General features: G+C 42.6%; 1 protein-coding gene across 1 annotated transcript in view; it reads left to right on the top strand.

Annotated features, from left to right (window-relative positions):
• The window catches only part of LOC311135344 (cytosolic carboxypeptidase 4-like), a gene marked incomplete at both ends in the record, with an annotated part of 81,788 nt that extends 63,630 nt beyond the window's left edge, over nucleotides 1-18,158 (top strand). The window contains 9 exons of the mRNA XM_084169285.1: nucleotides 2,425-2,867; nucleotides 6,569-6,652; nucleotides 7,258-7,347; nucleotides 7,785-7,933; nucleotides 8,396-8,483; nucleotides 8,785-8,917; nucleotides 9,124-9,277; nucleotides 17,299-17,559; nucleotides 18,145-18,158. Coding sequence (XP_084025411.1) covers nucleotides 2,425-2,867; nucleotides 6,569-6,652; nucleotides 7,258-7,347; nucleotides 7,785-7,933; nucleotides 8,396-8,483; nucleotides 8,785-8,917; nucleotides 9,124-9,277; nucleotides 17,299-17,559; nucleotides 18,145-18,158 — 1,416 coding nt within the window. The remainder of the gene's footprint in view (nucleotides 1-2,424; nucleotides 2,868-6,568; nucleotides 6,653-7,257; nucleotides 7,348-7,784; nucleotides 7,934-8,395; nucleotides 8,484-8,784; nucleotides 8,918-9,123; nucleotides 9,278-17,298; nucleotides 17,560-18,144) is intronic.
• Nucleotides 18,159-20,475: the final 2,317 nt, after the last annotated feature.

Here is a 20,475-nt window from a genome sequence, read left to right as displayed (position 1 = left end):
TTCACAAGTGAGCTGATGGCATTTAAATTGCCCTTCTAACTTGATTGGCATGTATCAGGCAGTGTGATACCTTACCCCATGACACTGTGGTAGTCTTTAGACTGTTGTTGAGTTAAGGCAAATTGAAATGCCAACAAGCCTGTGGAAATGTATCTCCTCTCGCTGCATCTCTTCTCTCCTCCTGGCGCCACTCTCTTAATTTCAATGATATCACAAGATTAACTGCCTCTGCTGAAAAATTCTTCTTCCCCAATTAATTTGCGGCTGTCTCTCTCAACTGATGTAGTAATTCAGCATGCCATGAAACAACAAGACAATTAGGTTAGTTACATTCCCAGAATGCCCTTCTTCAGAGAGGGGGCAGAGATTACACAGAAAGGTCGAATGCATTTCACATTCATTGTTCACACAAAATAGCAGTGCATTTTAGTTTGCCTACTACAGTGTGTTCACATTGGATTGGTTTTAATTCTATGTAGAAATATGGCTCTGAACACAGCACTGGAAGTTCATTTTCTCTGAACATTGGTTGTGTTTGAAAAAGAGAACATCATTGCAATGCTTAGACAGGCGACATACAGTAGGCATAAATTATCCATTATTGAAGTTATACCTGACTGATTACATGTAATGAGGTTGTCGTATCTGCTGATCTCCATGATCAAAACATAGTTTATAGGCATACAGTACCTTGATACAGTGTAAAATAACCATGGTTCATTAATAAATCCTCAATCTGTTTCATTATATATTTCCAAGTCCAAGAGATATGGTTTCCCTGTCCTGGGGACTGTAGTATAGGCGTATGGGAGTGGAAGGCACTAGGCAGACAGGGGAGTCTTCTCTCCCTTACAGTCAGATGCCTGAGGAGACTGCAGCTTACTTTGATCGGGGCTGCTTGTATAACACCTCTCAATGAGACCCTGGGTGTCCATTCTCCAATTTTATCCCAGGATCTTCAATACATTCACTACAGCACAACTCCCAGGTGTTCCTCTAATTATGGCTTTGATTATTATGAGATGTTAGAATGTGAGCGCCGATTTCTGTCCTGCACCTGCATCATATCTACGGTTTAATCAAGAGAGATTCTAATGATGTTGTTCTGGAAATTGCAAACAACACAATCATATTTTCACCAGTCCCTTTTAATTTGCTGAATTCAGTAATCAAATTGAGATTTGATCTATAGTGTTTGTTTATGGGGCCTTTTTCATTTTAAATGAAAAGGATAAGTCACATTATTCCTGTGCTGCGAGAAAGCGAGCTGTTTTAATTTATATGCTATTTTGTTTCATTTTGTTTCACATGGTACACATTGCTTTGTTGAGTGCATGAAGCCAAACATGCATTATTAAAGCCCAAGAAGAATGATGCCGTTAACTTTTCCCTGAAACCTGCTTTGACTGCATAGTGCCCAGAGTTATAAAAAAAAATGTTTTAGTCATTTTTGCAGATGCTCTTATCAACTAGGGTTACGTGCCTTGCTCAAGGACACATCGGCAGATTTTTCACCTAGTCGGCTCGGGGTTTCGAACCAGCAACCTTTCGGTTACTGGCCCAACGCTCTTAACCGCTTTCTTTTTCTCTCCATCTCTCTCGCTCTGCTTCAATGATACCTACAGTATGCATTTCTGCATTATACTGTACATATCAATTGGTATTCAGCTCTTATTTTAATGTTAATGTGATGCGAAATGCAGTGAATCAGCAAGTGCGCAGTGCAAACACAGAAAAAACTCCCAAACTCATAAGTTTAGCATAACTGCTGAGGGCTAGAGGTTATGACAAAGAACACACAGTAAAAAATCTGGGTTTCCAGACATTCCCACATGCTTTAATTAACCTTTTACATGCTAATCAATGCCTGTGCCCATGAACACTAGCCGTTGACACACATCAACTTTCTCATAGATTCACAAGCTTCAAGGAATTGGTCTCCTGACTCCTCTCAGTTGAGTCATAGAACAATTATGCATAGGTTCTAAATTGATATTTAAGTTGCGAAATTGCAAGGATGGGGCCAATGATGCTTCATATTTTCTGCTTGTCAGCTGCTGTAATTGCTCGACCTCATCTGCTTTCAATATCAAAGGACAGACCACCTTTTTGATGTCACTGGGAATTGGACAATAAATATATATTCTTGGGGGCACCATCAGAGGGGTTCTATATGTTTTATTGACCTTAAGATGTATTTATGTTTTTACTACTGAATGCATTTGAATGTTCCTTTTTTATTCGATAAGATCCCTTGAGTTTATTATTTGCATTGAGTTCTTACGACGACAGTATATTTAGCTAAACATGGCTGTTGTGTACTTTAAATGTAACTAGAGGCTAAGAGATACCCACTGCCAAAAATAAAGGGTAGAACATCTTGAACACCATTTAGTTCTACAGAGTACTCTATGTGTCTTTCAGGACTTGGACTCGGACTCTGAGGTAGATTCGAGTTCCGATGAAGAGGGTCTACTCAATGGGGACTTCAGGACTGATGGAAGATCCAGAGTAAGTCCCAGAGATTCTCCAACCCATTCTCCTGTTGAGCACCCAGTCTCAACAGTAGAGGGAGACCAGGATTGCAAAGGAGAACCTCCAGAGAACCATCTGCAGGCCTGTGACTTCCACAGCCACTTCCTGTCTAGCTCCAGTGTGAAGCAGGACAGCCACCCCAGCATGGTAGACAGGCTGCTGGAGAAACACAGGGCCTGCATCCCTCACCATGACCCACGCATGTACACCGCAGCAGCAGCCCTCACCAAGTCCATCCCTGGGTATTCCATCTTAGCCTTCCCTGACTTCTGGGGACATCTCCCTCCACAGAGCAAAGAGCCAATGGCTGGAAGGAAACCCAATGTGCAAAGGTAGGTAGATGTCTCCATATAATAATAATAATATATATGTCTCCATATGTCAACCAATGGTTTTATATTTAAGTAAGTTGAAGGGAAAATGCCATGGAGGACAGAAGAAATAGCACTGCTGCGGCTCCCCCTAACTAAATTGCAGTGATTGATGAGTGTGGGAATGATTGAGCCATTTTGATGTATTCATCACGACATGATGGGAGGCCTTGTCTCAGTGTGGTACTAACCCATTAGACCCATCCCATCACTTCATTTGCATCAATCCCATTTAAAGAAGGAGTTTATGGAGCGTGTTGGAAGCATGGCAGGAAGGAAGATGTCAAATATAAGCTTGGTTCTCCCTCTTTCCCCACTGTCTTGATTCCTTTCTGTCTCTGTATCGTCAGCTGTTGCTCCTGTCACAGATGGCACAGCACAGATAGCATTCATCCTGTCAGTTGTCTCGGATTGATTTAATGTTTGGTGTGTGCCACCTTTGGAAAGTGGTTGATGGAAGCAGGTTTCTGGAAGTGATTGCCAGAAGAATTTTTGAGAAGAGACAGACATGCCGGCGTGATTAAGAATTATGGCGACATTTTTCCTGTCTTCTTGGATGGTCACCTCACTGTAGTGGTTTAACCGTCTGACACCCTTCATTGAGATGAACACAGTGTTCAGCACTGTGGGAATGTTTGAGGGGGTTTGTTACTAGTGATGGGGAAGAAATCGATACAGTTACATATCGGGATATTATTTTAGACAATATTATCATATCGTATTGTTTTGACAATATCGCAATATTATTTTTGCGCTAGCTGGCTGCACCAAAACTCCAGTATTTTTCCTTCATGGCTTGTTCTCCATCTTCTTTTTAAATAGGGAGCCAATTTGTTTTCCGCACCTTTATTTCCCTGACTGATCAAAACTCATTTTCTCATGCTCTCTCGGCAATATGTTAGGAACATCGAAACGCAACAAAATCCCAGTATCGAATTGCAATACAAATAGAATTGTGAAAATAGCAATACATATCGTATCGGCACCTAAGTATCGTCATAACATCGTATCGTGAGGTCCCTGGCAATTACCAGCCCTAGTTCTTACTTTGCTGTACAGTTTTCCTGGTTGAATATTTTAGATCATACTCTATTTCTACTGCTTTTTCTTCTTCTACACCCTACTACAGAGTAGTCAATGTAGTTAGTCATTTTGAGGGGCCATACACAACAGTGCTTGAAACAAATCGTTTGCTGCTGCTTTCTGCGGAGTGACTAATATAGGCTTACTGCATTACAATGTTATGTTGATTGTAACTGCCAAATTATTCTGTAGCGTCTGAGTCAGGTTCAAGTGCTCTTTTTCAGTGTGAAATACCGGAAATATTGTAAACAATAGCATGTCATTGAAGCGGCATATTAAATGCAGATTTATTTTGAGCGGTAGTGTTTCACACTTGAGCTGAGAACACAGTAGAAGCTTAGACTTCTCAAAGCTGTCAAAGTATTATTCAGATAATTTCTTACACTAGAACATGCACAGAAAGATGGGATTTAGCTAGTCTTGAAATGTTTTCCACATAATCTGATTTTGGCCTTATTTATAAGCGAGAGTGTACATGTAGTGTATTTGTATTCTGTTAAGTAATTCTTTATCCTTTTGATTATTATGCTTTGGTCATTTGTTTCTGAAGCTTTGGGATTTGTGAGTCTCAACAAATGCTTAAGTGTCATTGACGTGTGTAATCCATAATGGATAGATACCCACCTTTTGCTTATCATGATCTCAAGCAGCCAAGCTGTATAATTTGTCAGTGCACAGGATCTTTGTCAGTCCCTTTCATTCTACTGCTCTCTACTGAAGTCAGTCAACCCAAATGCATTCCAAAGTGCCAACCTTTTATTAAACACTCATTCAGTTATCTAATTAGGCTATGTGGCAGCTGCCCGGACCAAAACTTGTTTTCTTGGAGAACTTTTCAAGGTGCAAATGGCAGATTGTGTGGAAAGAACGTTTATTTCAGTCATTTCACAGTTCATTGTGCTCATCCTGGGAAGAGATAAGTCTATGTTAGCTCTATTTAGTGTCTTCTCTGCAAAAGCCATTTTTCGGGACTTAAAATGATTGACAGTCTGTGACATTTAGGTTGCACAGATGCAATTTTGTCAGGCGCTTTACTTTTTGGTAGTCTGTGTTCACATTAAATGGTTCTAAATATTTTTTAATTCCGCTTTCACCAGAAGTGTATATAAATTGAGATTTCCCTCATGTAAAACACATCTAAAGTTGATATTTTTAAGAAAAAACAAGTAGACTAATTTGATTTGAAGGGCATCCCGTCTGCTGGGCCCTGCTTTCTTAGAGAACATGAGAAAGTGTTTTCAGCCTTTCTTTTACTCTCTCTGACTCAGTGGGATGGTTACTGGCTGTTCTGTCCCCTCAGGACCCGGTGGGGTAGAGCCAGGGCAGTGGTCCTCACAGGCATGGCCTGATCAAACAACCACACCCTCAGGCTTCATGCGGCCTGTGTTCCCCTAGCCTCCTGGTGGATCTCCCAGCCTTTCTGATTGTCCTCTGGTGTATTTGTTTAGAGTGCTCTGAGTCAGAGCGCCCTGGACGGGGATGAGGAGGGCTCTGTGGCTGCAGTGGAGACTTTTCTCCTGCCCGTCCTGTAGTCCTATATAGACGAGGAAAGGGATGGCTGTCTGGTGCAGTGCTTCTCTGTGCCCCGCGCCTCTCCTCTTCAGTTGGGGAGTGATGAGGGACCTTGGGGAGGTGGTGAAAGGAGAGTAGGAGGAGAAGAGGAGAGAGTGAAGCGCACCACAGTCTCTCTCCAGCTACAGTGCTGAGAGAAAGGAGGTACTATATATGGCACGCCCGTTGCTGTGCTGACTCACCACTTTACTACACAGAGAAACTAGGTCTGCAGGGGTTGGAGGCATTTTATATTTAGTTTGGGGAAATATAGAAAAGTCCAGTCGAATTGCAACATACACTGAGTGGACATGACATGGATTGACCAGGTGAATCCAGGTGAAAGCTATGATCCCTTATTGATGTCACCTGTTAAAGGTGGATTTTTTGGTGAGACATGGATTGTGTATGTGTGCCATTCAGAAGGTGAATGGGCAAGACAAAATATTTAAGTGCCTTTGAACGGGGTATGGTAGTAGGTGCCAGGTGTACCGGTTTGGTCAAGAACAGCAATGCTGCTGGGTTTTTCATGCTCAACAGTTTCCCGTGTGTATCAAGAATGGTCCACCACCCAAAGGACATCCAGCCAACTTGACACAACTGTGGGAAGCATTGGAGTTAACATGGCCCAGCATCCCTGTGGAACGCTTTCGACACCTTGTAGAGTCCATGCCCCAATGAATTGAGGCTGTTCTGAGGGAAAAAGGGGGTGCAACTCAATATTAGGAAGGTTCCTAATTTTTTGTACACAGTGTACATTTACAGTATACTTCCAGGGTTTATGAACACTAATGTAATTGTTTAACTCAATGAGACTATCATAACATGCTTTAGATTACATAATGCTGTACTATTTGGACCATTCATTTTGATGATAAATCATTATTTAAGCCAGTATTAGCAAATCTAAGAGAGTAATAGAAGCAAGATACCTTTATGTATTTAGGAAAGTAATTACAGAACCATAATTAATAAGATAGATTATGTATTATCCTTGGTGAATATGTACTCTACTCTGTCTCTGACAGGAAAATGGTGTTTAAGGATGTCCAGCGTCTCCTCTACCCTGAGGACATTATTCATGAAGTTGTGTTTGACCTGGAGGACCCCAGGTGAGTGTTAACAAATCAGCCACACTCTCTAGGACTGATGCCACTCCTCTACACAGGCATTTATCATATGTCCCTATCCTCCTATGGATTGTTAATGGATGTCCGCCATAGGTGGTTGAGATGGGGAAATATCTGCTGAAATATCTTGCTTGTTATACAGACCAAATGTTGGAACAGCAGAGCACTTTAGTGCATAGGTGTGTGTCTAATGGAAAGAGAACATTGAGTAGAGATATTTCTGGGCTCTGCTGCTGCAGACTCGCCTGTTTTGATTTGACAGTTGACTGCAGAACTGCTTTTTAAGTGCTGTGGAAATGGAATATGTCAGAGGTATAGCATGGATCCTGTAAGAGCAGCTACACCATCCTGACTGGTGCTGTGTTCTTACTGCATGCCTGATAATCAGAGCATCGCCAGGCACTCTCAGCTAGCTTATGTGTATAATGAGAAACCTTGGGTGCCATTTTCTGTTACTGGTCAGACTGATAATGGATGGGTCCGGTCACTGAAGTACAAAAGCTTAAAATTCAAAATGACCATTACCCTCCTAGTCATTTTTGATGTAGTCAGGTACTCTGTATTAATGTACCCCCCTCCATCCCCAGCTCCCAGGGCTCTCCTGATCACTCCGACTCCCTGCGCTTCTTCTCCAAGTTTGAGTGCGGAAACCTGCGCAAAGCTGTGCAAGTCCGTAGGTATGCTTCTCCGCTTTGTTCCAGCTCCTTCCTGAAAGAGACCTGACTACAAGCAGCATATTCCCCTCAGGGCTTACTTACGCTGCATTAGAAATCAAACAGCATCTCTAACCTCTCCTTTTGGTTCTGGAAGGAAGGTGTCCCGTTGACATATTTCAGATCAAATTAAAGGTTTAGTCTATACTTGGACTGGAATTTCTTTAAATAATACATAAAGTCTTTGTAAAACCGCTACACTATAGAACAGATAGAATACATCATAGAGGGAAAGACTTATTTCTTCATGATGTAGGATGTGTCCCAAATGACACCCTATTCCCTTTATAGTGCACTACGTTTGACAGGCTCTGGTCAAAAGTAGTGCACTATACAGGGAATAGGGTGCCATTTTGGATTAATCCGTAATCTCTGTCTTCAACCTCCTCCCTCCTCCTCAGTCACGAGTACGATTTGATCCTGAATGCGGACGCCAACTGCTCCCAGCACCACCAGTGGTTCTATTTCGAGGTCAGCGGTATGGCGGCCAACGTGCCCTATCGCTTCAACATCATCAACTGTGATAAAGCCAACAGCCAGTTCAACTACGGTAAGCACAAATAGCCAGTATAATGACACCTCCCTGGATAAGCACTGAGGTAGATGATTGTCAAAAATAGGTATTTTAGGACCTCTGTATTGTTGATCTGTCTACACGTTGGGGGGTTGGTGGTGGGTCCTCAGTCCCCCTCACTGTGCCATTCCCAGTCCCCCACACACAGGGCTCCTTCCTTCTCATCCTCGGCAGTTCTAGAACTCAGCGGTGGGCCTGGCCACAATGGCACTTCCTAGAAATGTGTAATTGGAAAAAAGTACAATGGCATTTTAAAGTCCTTTAGGGAGTATACGTGCTATAGATCTAGTAAACTGTATGTGCTCCCTGTACTGTGTGCTCCTGTCTAACGGTACAACGTTCTGTGTGGTTTACGTTGTTTTCTTATCAATCTGTTCATTATTGTGTAGATAGGTGTAGTGTACAGTACCTAACAAATGGCTTTCTGTCTGTCCCCAGGGATGCAGCCTGTGCTGTACTCTGTCAGAGAGGCTCTGGAGGGACGACCCAACTGGATTAGAACTGGAACCGAGATCTGCTATTACAGGTTAGTGACAGGAGGACACTTATGCAATATTTATTTTAGTATCACTCAAATAGGCTGCAGATACCTTTTTAATGATAGCTAGAAGAGTGAGATTTGCCATGTAATTTGGTGCATCAACACACCATTATTTATTTAGTGATATCCATTGCAAGCATATTTTAATGGCTTGTTTGTTAGAGTTCGCTTTATTCTTTAGCTAGCAATACAAGCGCTGTCAGTGCTGACACAATATTGCTGTCCCTGCAGTAGACTTCTCTAAATGGCATAACATTTTGTAACTTGAGTAATACTGTTTTTGCAGAAACAGCTTCTGTCCGAGCCGAGGCCGAAAGAGCTCTTCCTTCTACACCCTGACCTTTACCGTGACCTTCAAACACAACGAAGACGTGTGTTACCTGGCCTATCACTACCCCTATACCTACTCTGCCCTCCAGGTACAGTGCTCACCCTGCTGTGTGTGTGTGTGTGTGTGTGTACATACACCCACATCAGCCTTGAGGTAGTCTTGGCATTCTTCTTCCAGAGCATGTGTCCAGTGTGGTTATTTTGGATGTGTGTTACGTTCTATTTGCGTTAGCAATTATGCCCCATGCATCACGGCAGTTTAGTTTACAGGCCAGTGGTTATCGCTGTGTTTCAGAGTCACCTGCAGGTGCTGCAGCGGTCAGTGGACCCTCGCAAGGTGTTCTTCCGGCAGCAGAGTCTGTGTAACACACTGGCTGGTAACCCCTGTCCTCTGGTCACTATCACTGCCTGCCCCTCCTCCAAAAGCTGGAAGGACCTGCATCAGCTGCGTGAGTCTACAAAACCACATCCCACTGCACCTTTGCTGTGTGTGTTTGCGAGCATGCGTGTGTGCACATCACGTTTTGTCCTGTGTGTGTGTGTATGTGTGTGTGTGTGTGTGTGTGTGTGAGAGAGAGATTACTCAAAGAAACTCATAGCAGCAGATATAACACAGACAGCTCCTGTCAGAGCAAGAGTTGTGATGTGGAGAATGCAAGGTGATAGACTCACTGCCAGTGCCAACTGTTGACTTACCACATGATACATGCACTGCTGGAGTCAGAGGAGAAAATAAATAACACTCATAGTTACATTGCTTTGAATCCAAGTCAAACAAATGGGCCAGATAGAAGGTGAGTGAGAGGGCTTTGAAGTGAGACATGTAATCCCTCTGAAGGACAGTGTGTTTATGTCTTGGCTTTCGTCATGGCCTTGTGGACATTCTTATTAAGTTTAGGCTGATTCCTTTACAGGCGATGATGATGCTGTATGAATGAGAGAGGAGCAGTCTGAGCTGTGTGTCTGGCTTGGTTTGAAAGAGGTAGCGAGAGACAGAGACAGACAGAGGCTGGGTGATGGTAATGGATGTGTGGAGTGGGGAGAGGGAGGGAGGGACAAGCTGACCCAGCTGTGGGACACAACCAGGGCCGTGCCACCGGGGAGGGGAGCGCTGTCTCCATCCTGCCCCCACCCTCCCCAGCCTCCACCCGTCCCCCCACCTCCCCTCCCTCCCAAGCCTCCCCACCAGCCTCTCCCGGGCCTCTCTCCACCCTCCCTTGCCTCCCCATCCCTCCACATCTCTCCCCGCCCTGCCGATTACCCCCATCCTCCCCAGCCTCCCCCCGGCCCGACTGCTCCTGCTGATGAATATTTAGGGGAGCCCCCCCCACAGCCAGCCTGCTAGCATATGGCTGTCTGTAGAGGCACAGGAATGCCTTCTCAGATCTGCACCATTAGCGCTGATAGTGGAAACCTCGAAGGGAGCAAGATTGTGACCCTTGATTGGGTACCAGCTGCCTTTATGGTGATCAAAGGAAGGTTAGCGATGCTACTTCTGTTTACTAGTAGCTGCAACTATAACAGTATAATAGGGTTGTTGTAGCTACTTAGCTATGTTTACTGCTACCGATAAAAATAACACCATAGTAAGCCACATAAACAGCTGAATAATGTCTCCTGTCTAGAATAGGGATGATATAGCATTACTAAATGTTGCCCCCTAAAATAAAGTGCTTCCAAGTTTCCAGGTATCAGGGGTTTAGTATAGATTGGAGAGACTACTCCTCTATACATTCTGTCAGCCTGAGACAAATAATAGATCTTCTCAGTTGTTCCTCAGTGCAACATGACCATGCCATGATATGTAGCCTAGCGGTTAATACGTGCGTTGGGCCAGTAACTGAAAGGTTGCTGGTTTGAATCCCCGAGCCGGCAAGGTGGACAAATCTGCCTTTCTGCCCTTGAGCAAGGCAGTTAAACCCCAACAACTACTGCTCGCCGATGACATGGATGTCGATTAAGGCAGCTCCAAGCACCTCTCTGATTCAGAGGGGTTGGGTTAAATGTGGAAGACAGATTTCGGTTTCATGTATTCAGTTCTGCAACTGACTAGATATCCCCTTTCCATAATGTATGTAATCTATTATAATAGCTACATGCACTATACAATAATCCATGTTTTCAACAGACAACATGCATCTTCTACAAATCAATCAGTTTGTCCTCCCCTGCCACTCTACTAACACATCACTCTGCAGTGTGGTGCATCAATCCAGCCATGTTAGGGTGGGAAAGGCTGTAATTGGCTGATTCAGCAGCAACGCTATGGACTTATTCCCATTAGGGATATTAAGAGTGCTGTCTGTCAAACAGGGACCTTTAAGTTGTGTTTAGGCCTATAGTACATTAAGTTAATGTTTCGTGGTGCTGCCATGACAACCTTGTGAGGGGATGAGGAGGGCATTTGAGAAGGTCGGTCCTAACTCCTGTACACACATTCATACCCTTGTTATGTAACACATTTATAAACTAATGCTATAATTATGCCCCAATGAACACTATGCAAGTCAATTGCACTGCAGATCACCTCTCTAGTGGTATAGTAGTCGGCCATAACATTAACTACGTTTGGTGGTTTTATTTCATTAGGGCTGATATTAAATCAATGATACTTAGCTGTCTCCCACACCCATCACAACAAGCAAATGAAGACTAATTTGTAATCTGATATAATCATAATATTTTGTGTAGGTCATGAATAATTGCTTGCCACTAAATGTAATAAAGCTTTGTGTTTCCTCCTAAGACAGATTGATGACTGTCACGGTGAGAAAGGGTCATTTCATTTTGTGACAGGTCAAGTGTGGGTGTGGGTGTGGGAGTGGGTGTGGGAGTGGGTGTGCATGGAGAGTCCTGTGATAAGAGTAGCTTGAGGAGTTTAAACAAATCAAATAAAATTGTATTGGTCGCATACACATATTTAGCAGATGTTAATGCGGGTGTAGCGAAATGCTTGTAAAAACGTTCTGGGCTAATAATGTGAGAAATAAGCTTCGGGTTCAATTGGTTTCTTGTTTGTTTGCCAATCTGAAATAGCTTTAAACACAGAGGATGTTGTTTCCATAGGAAAAAATATGTTATTGTGTTAGTGTGGGTGGAAAGATCATAGAAATAGAATGAATAGAATGGGCTTGGAACCTCTAACCCTGGCAATTTGAATGGTAAATTAATGGGTACACTCGCAATGGCTGCCTGGTATTCTGATGCAATAATTTCCATGGTAATGTAGAATGTTCATTCAAATGATGCTAACTAATGTGGCTCATACAATGGAATGTCTTTTGTGTAATGTCAGTTGAGTTGATTCAACAAATCACAGCACAGGTTGATGGGTACACTTCCTGCTTTTACTTCCTGCTTTGCGTCTATGGGTACACTCGCAATGGCCACCAGTCCACCCATTATGCCATAATTGACTTGGATGGGGATGCCCGTTCTATTCATTCTATGTCTATGGGAAAGATACTGTAGGAGTCAGAATAGATTGTCTTTGTCAACATGATTACTGTAGCCTCATTACGTACCTGATTTAAACTTAATTTCAATCTAATCAAATCGGGTTTGAAATATGCACTATTATTAAACAAATTAAGGCATGTACTGGTAAATAAATACATAGTATTGTTGTTGAGCTTGGAATGTTAAATAGAAAATGTCCCCTCTGTTTGCAATACATTCTCTATATACTGTTATTTTCACCATCTGCTCTCTGATTCTCAGTATGTCTCCTGATATTTGACGAGTCCGTCATAACGCTCACATTTATCACACCCCATTGGTCAGATAGCCTGGTCGAGGTACATTAGGTGATAATTACTTTATCACATGAATGATCGACTTGGCTCCCCCATCACCCCCATCACCCTCATAACACACTGTCACCACAGTCAGCAGTTGAGGAACAAACTTTGGTGCCGGGTTTTAGTAAATACATGCTCAGAATGTATTAGGCTTTTGGTGATTTTCATTCCTAAAGTTATTCACAAGGTGTACCCAATGGAATGATACTGTACGAACTCAATGACTGATGAACTCAATCAGAATGCTGTTTTCTAGAATGTCTGAAATGGGCTCAGATCTGAGCTTTGGGCAATGTTATAATAGCTCTTTGAATAGGTCGATTTATTCTCCCTTTTGTTGTCCTGTAGCTTGATTCAGACATGAATTGTGTCTTTCATACTGTATTGAACTCATACTGGTGATCGAACACATTGTGAATTGGTATGAAGTACAATCTCAATTGATCTGGCTCTCGTTTAACCCTGATAAGTAAACAATAACAGTTTTGTTGAGGTCTGACCCCTGGAATCTATTGGAGTGAAACTAGTCTGAAATATGATATTGGTACACAAGCCTCCCAGTCCCAACAACCAGGCACATTTCACTTTCACACGGAGAGAAATAATGAAAAAGTTACCTCCCTTTAGATAGCTTTTGGCCACACTGTCATGCTAATTGAGATTATGTTTGATAATTAACAAGCTCTGAAATGAGCCTGAGTGCAATTGCACTGGAACATTTTTAATTAATAAAATGGAAAATTAAAGCTGCATTTTCAATAGCTTTGCGGGGCAAATTCATCTTATGATTATAAATGGACAACCCTGATTTGTACTAATTAGACCTGATTTGCATATACAGGAAAGGATAACAGAGATTGGTTTTGATTGCTCAAGGCCCCCTTTGTACTTCTGCGTACATGTGAATGCGAGGCAGGCAGCCTCTGCCAATATCGTGTTTGTCTCACTAACTGCCATTTGATCAGGGATTGCTTCAATTTAAAGTTTCAGTAACTTTCACTCACAGTGTGTTGCCTCCTCCTCACCTCAGGTGATGCACAACATACCAGCTGGCTGTTTTGAGGGAACCATTTCTGCATCTGACAGCTATCTGGGGATGATTTTAGATTGCTGAGGCTGAAACTGTGACGATCGTGTCAACATAGACCTGGTTATGTATGCACACATCACTGTAAGTCGCTCTGGATAAGAGCATCTGCTAAATTACTCAAATGTAAATGTTATTACTAACCAGGGTTTTTCCTACATAGGAAACCACTTGATCCAGGAAAAGGACCAGACCTTTAACTCTCCTTTTAAGCTGCAGTCTTTCGTATTAGGATTTGTTTGATCTGTTATTGTGGACCCAAGTGATGGGGCGTCATGGATGGATGGTTTGATATTGAGATAGCCTTACAAGAATAGGGACAGGCAGAGCTTTGAATCACAACACAAGGGACCATTGAACTAATGTAAAAACCCAGACAAGCTTTACATTGACATTTTAGTCATTTAGCAGACACTCTTATCCAGAGCGACTTACAGTTAGTGAGTACATACATTTTCATACTGGTCCCCCGTGGGAATCGAACCCACAACCCTGGCGTTGCAAGCGCCATGCTCTACCAACTGAGCTACACGGGACTACTTTACACAGTGTATCAAAAGCATCTGAGTACAGCTTGTCTTCATCTCAGTAACAACAAGTTCACACCAGAACACATATGGCATTTTTTTATGCTGTCTTTTGTTTTAAAAAGCAAGCGTTTCATGGCCAGATTTATTACCTGGTAGAGTGGTTGTAGAGTCACCCAAAGGGACTAAAGTGTGTCACTTAATCATCAAGGTGCTCAGTGAGAAAGCCCTTGATGGAGCCTCCAACACCACTTACGCCTCATGGGAGATGACGGATGCACCTGTCCAAGTGGGTGAGTAGCAGAGAGCACAGATGCATCAACAACCACCACTACTCAGTACATAGAGGAAAGGAAAGGACCTGGGAGTGGGTTGGCAACCAGACATTTAATGTCAACTTGTTACCTTCACATTTCCACAAACAAGCCATTTCTTTCAGGCATGTTCAGTCAATTCATAGCAATTCATCGCCCTAGAAAAGTAGGATAATTGTGCTGTTTGCGGTCAAGTGCATTATAATGGAAGGATAAGTGGTTGTGGTGAATGATAAGCTAATGTTAACTGAATCGAGGGGCTTTTACGGTGAATGTGGTTATTGTATTTTAAAAGTGGTTATTTTCTGAGTGTTTCTGTTGCCTAGACTACAGGACGATAATAATTTTATGAAATAAAATGCATACTTTATAGTGGTCCAGGCTTTATAATCTGACTGCAATATGTGGATTTACTCTTAAAGGACAGTTATTGTCAAAATGTACACCACAGAGCAGGGGAACTCAAGTACTAGGTCCGGTCACACAAATTTCCTAGGTGGCAAAGGTCCGGATGGATAATGTAATTTAGCGGCGTAGTAACAAACCCCCACCTCGCAACCCATGCGACCCCAAACTGTTCACACCCCTCTTGTTGGCGGAGAGAATTTAAAAATGTTAAAGCTAATTTCCCACAATTCTACACATTTAGCTTTTTTAGCTTTTTTTTCCTGTTTTAAAGCTAATTTCCAGCAATTCTATGCATTCTTCCATGTCTTATGTGTGTTTATATGATACCAGGGGTCTAAGCCTGACTGAGAACAAAAAATAAAAAATATATTTAAAAACATTCGGGACCTGCAGTCCGTATTGACCCCGTTCTGGGTCCAGATCTGGTCCACGGTCCGCCAGTTGAGTATGGAGACCATAGAGCAAATGTTCTGCAGATTAACACACTCATAGGTCCTCTGTAGCTCAGCTGGTAGAGCACAGCGCTTGTAACGCCAAGGTAGTGGGTTCGATCCCCGGGACCACCCATACACAAAAATTTATGCACGCATGACTGTAAGTCGCTTTGGATAAAAGCGTCTGCTAAATGGCATATTATAGGAAAACACACAATCACACATGCACATATACACACATTTGAAAAAGACAAACAAGTAATTTGAGGATGTTGTATATGTGCTCAGATAGCCAGTAGGATAGAGAGACAAAAATACATTTCCAACCGGTTCTCCGTATGACAGCTTGGCTGATAATGCCTGTGTGCCCGAGACAGGTCCATATCAAAGAGAAGACTCACAACACACATGGCCTGGCTGTGTGCCTCTCTCTACCTACTGCTGCGAGTGTAGGTAGCTTGGCTTGGCTTGCGTCAGATTGGCAAGGAGAACTGCTGACGACCCTGATCGCTTGATGCCTTTCAGAACACGCCTACACCCCTCCAAGCTTTATACTTTACATGTGCCAAGACCAAGTATTATTAGGCCCTGAATAGAGAGGATGAATGGAAATGGGGTCAAGGTTACGGTAGATCTGGAGAGGAATGTGTGAGAGCCTACTGTTATAAGTCTGTTTGTGTGGTTCTCCAGTTAGGAGTTCATCCTAGTGTTGCTGCTTGTTTGATTAATTTGTGCGGTTGCACCATAAGAAGATATTACAGTTCAGTAGCGTAGGTTTGACTTGTTGAGGAATAGGAAACACTCAAACACCACGGATAGGTTACACATACACTACCTCACACAAAAGTGTGTGTATATGAAAGGGAGTTGTGGAATCTTTTTCTTCTTGAATCGAAATGTAAATTATCAATTTTTCCAGGCTGAAGCAGGCTGCTATTGCAGGGAATTGAGCCCCATGCTTTTGGCTGATGTGATATTTATCACTCTAATTATATATTCTGGACTCTTCCACAAGATGCCTGCATTCCCGCTCAGTCACCTTTGTACGTTCAATCTATTTCAGTTTGCAAAAGCCTCAAATAAATCGTATGCTTTGCAATTACATTTTTCCCCTCCAACGTGTTTCTTTTCTTCATTCCATTTATATCATATCATTTCACTCTGCATTGTTATGCATTCGGCTATTCACTCATAACGTATCATTGTTGTCAAAACTGGACAGCCTACAGCCAAATTATGGCTGGTTAAATTAAGACGAAAGTATGAGAATGCTGCTTTATCTCATTTTGTTTTACAAAAACAAATTACTTATTGCTCAAACCTGATTGCTCATGCTCATATGGATTCAATTAAATATAGAAACGAAATGGAGCATAAAGAAGGTGTACACTTTACAGGCCTTGCAGAAACTCATTACTGAGTGATCAATGCAGGAGTCAGAGGAATTAGTCTCTTCCGTGGCTGTCTTTTGTGGCGTGGCAGCCCTGGCCGCAATTGCCAGGCTAAATTAAAATTGTATGTGCCTCTGAAAGCATATCCATCTTCTCCCTTTTTCAAAATCTACATTTTCACAGGACCTGCTGTATAGATTCTGCCCTATAGAAGCACATACGGAATGTATTACAGGCTTCAGAAATGTGATTATCTTTTTCAAAACAAGGGACCTGAATAGGACAGGCGATCATTTTGAGTAAACCTTAACAATACATGTGTGTTAAGATGTGGATTTATGGTTTGTAGAGAGCCTTGTTCCAACATAGTGGAAGAAGGGGTGGCTTGAGGATTTACTTATTTACTGTAAAGAGTGTTACTAATCCTCTTCAATGTGGATATTGGTGAACTAGCAATCACTGTGTAACTCTGTCTCCCCCTCTCTCTCCACCCCCCATCCCTCCCCCAGGGAACCGTCCGTGTGTGGTTCTGACAGCACGGGTCCACCCTGGGGAGAGTAATGCCAGCTGGGTGATGAAGGGTACCCTGGAGTTTCTGTGTAGCAGTGACCCGGTGGCTGAGACCCTGAGGGAGGCCTACATCTTTAAGATTATCCCCATGCTCAACCCTGACGGGGTCATCAACGGCACGTACGTACTCTGCACTCTGACACCCACCCTGACCTTTGACCTCTATCCTCAGACCTACCTGTCACCCTCCATGTTAACTAGTACACGGTCATTTAGCTAGGCAGTCCAGGAAGCTAACCTGATGTCCAGGTTACCACAGGGTTATCTTACTGACACAATGGGTATGCAATGTCAAGTGAGTCTGTGGCATCTTCATACTGTCAATAGAGAAAGCAGAATTAACAGGAAGGGAGTTTGAGCCACAGGGTTGGAGTCAAGTCCAACTCAGAAAATACATTTTGGAGTTTGGCCCCTTTTCATTACATTGTATCGATGCCTTTGCAAGTGTAAACCTGTTTAGTAGTACCAGTACTTAACAAAAGCTACAGCATCATATTGGTAGTCTTATTCATGGTCTGGAGGTGATCAATAAACCTCTTCACCCCTCTGTACCATTCACTGACCTGACTCCTTACTGACGCCATGTAGGAACTAGATCCAGTCAGAGCTGCAGTCTTTCCATTATCACCAGGCTAGTGCTCAGTGAGCCTAAGCAGAATAATCATTGATCAGACTGTAGCTTATTACACACTGCTTGTTTGGGGCTAGAGAGAGATGGACTCAATAGGGACAACAACTTGCTGCTGTAGCTCATGTTGTCTAAAACCATTCCCACTTCTCTACAGTGACCAGGTTTTAGAGGCTGCAATGAGAGTAGAAGATTATGATTTTTAACGCAACAATAAACATTAAAGGTGTCTTCTAAATACTGTATGCAGAAATCCCCTAAACTCAAATATATGTTAATGCCGTTAAAGTACATATACATGTTGAAGTGTCATAACCCTTTGGAATGGAAATTGTGATTTGATATGTTGAAAGGTCACATTTGCTTATATCAGTTTCACCACAGATCTCAGGAAGACAAAAATGCACTTTACATAAAGCAGAGCTAATCTGAGATCAGAGCTGTCTGACTATGTTAAACCATCGTTTAATTTCCTGTTTTGTTCATCGAGCCATGCCATGAAAAAGAAGACACAACATTTACTTTGGCTTGAACATTGCACTTATTGAAATACGTCTTCCGCTTGCATTTCTACAATCCATCTCCCTTGGCAACTGATTGCGGTGTCAAGTTGTTTGCTGTTCGGGGAACACAAACACAAACTTGTTTCACTATCTTGACTCTCTGCTGCTATTTTCAGCTCACACATACAGCATGAATTATTGGGTCTTCAGATATGATAATTGCTATGAGTCTGAAAGCCCAATCTGCATCACACAGCTGGTCTGACCAGAGGGAGAGGGAGATGTAAACCGAGCTGACTTTTTGACTAACAGCCTTTTGCTTTGCTGTTATTTTCATGATTGCAGAGAGAGAGGGTGATGACAGTGTGCTAGCTGCTTGTATTTAGCTGGGGACCGAACAGTAAGAGGTGAGAACAGAGTAGTGTGTCAGTAGGGAATCCACTAGTGTAAAACCAGGAATAGCACATGCACAGCCACATCCCTATGTCTGACTGTGACACTCACTGTCTGACAGCTTTCATGTGAAATCCCCCGTGCTCTGTGCAGCAGCATCCTGCCCAGCCGTGCATGTCAGCGCAAGCAGCTATTTACTTAGACATTGGTGTGAAATCTGAGAAGACGGGGAAACCAAGTGTATCTTTCATACCTTCAGTGGCAGGTTTTGCAAATGCATTTAGAGCACCCTGAAATTGGGCATTTGAGGGCAATGCTGTGAAAGACGAATGATTGATTTTCTCCAATATAGCATATTGGACAAGCCATTTGAGGTTGGAGCATGACACATTGGGGTCCATTGTTGACAAGGGAAGTATGTGTTCAGTGGTGAATGCTGCTCAATGTTCCAGACTGCCAGATGATAACTAATTTAAATGTTAGTAATTTAGCAGATGCTCTTATCCAGAGCGACTTACAGGAGCAATTAGGGTTAATTGCCTTGCTCAAGGGCACTTCGACAGATTATTCACCTAGTCGGCTCGGGATTCGAACCAGCAACCTTTCGGGAGGCTACCTGCTGCCCGTCTAATAAAACATAAATACTCCACAAGTGGGTTACTAACATCACCATGCACACACCATGGAATTGCTTGATGTTTTTGTTTCTTTGTTACGTCTAATGTGTTCCGTTAGAGGAATTAAGCATCAGTTAATAAAACTCAGTGAGCATTTGAGATATTTGACACAAAATGTCATCATTAGATCTGAGCGGTTAATTGGCCCTGAAATTGAATTCGTTTTCTGTGAGTGATGATAGAAGACGTTGGCATTGCACGGCGCCATATCACTTCTGATACACTGCTTTAGTGGGAGATAGGAGATATGAAGACTTAGGGTTCAGTGTTGGGGAGCACTGAACAAAAATATAAACACAACATGTAAAGTGTTGGTCCCATTTTTCATGAGCTGAAATAAAAGATCCCAGAAATGTTCTATACGCACAGAAAGCTTATTTATCTCAAATTTGGTGTACGAATTTGTTTTCATCCATGTTAGTGAGCATTTCTCCTTTGCCAAGATAATCCACCCACCTAACAGGTGTGGCATATCAAGAAGCTGATTAAACAGCATGCTCATTACACAGGTGCACCTTGTGCTGGGGTGGGTGGGTCTATGCCCTCCCAGGTCCACCCAAAGGCTGCGCCCCTGCCCAGTCATGTGAAATCCATAGATTAATAGGCTAAACTACACATTCTATTAACATCTGACCCCAAAAGGATCTGTTATTGCAATTTATAGTCTATGACATTTCCGATTTACATATGATAATTTTTCACGAAGTAATTTGGATGTAGTGAACTACTTTTTCAAAGTAACTTTAGTTAAATAAACTATATTTTTCTTAAGGGTAGCTTTAGTGTAGCTTAACTTCTTCCATTGTGAAGTAATTGGTAGCTTGGTAAACTATATTTTTAGAGTAGCTTCCCTAACACTGCTTGTGTTGCCACAAAGCTTTTCCACGTGTCTGATCAGAGAGTGTGTGTTGGAGC

Source organism: Coregonus lavaretus (assembly GCF_964263955.1).
Source record: "Coregonus lavaretus genome assembly, chromosome: 9".
Classification (NCBI taxonomy): domain Eukaryota; kingdom Metazoa; phylum Chordata; class Actinopteri; order Salmoniformes; family Salmonidae; genus Coregonus; species Coregonus lavaretus.
Note: the sequence above shows the minus strand (reverse complement) of the source record. Positions and strands in the feature narration are given on the sequence as shown.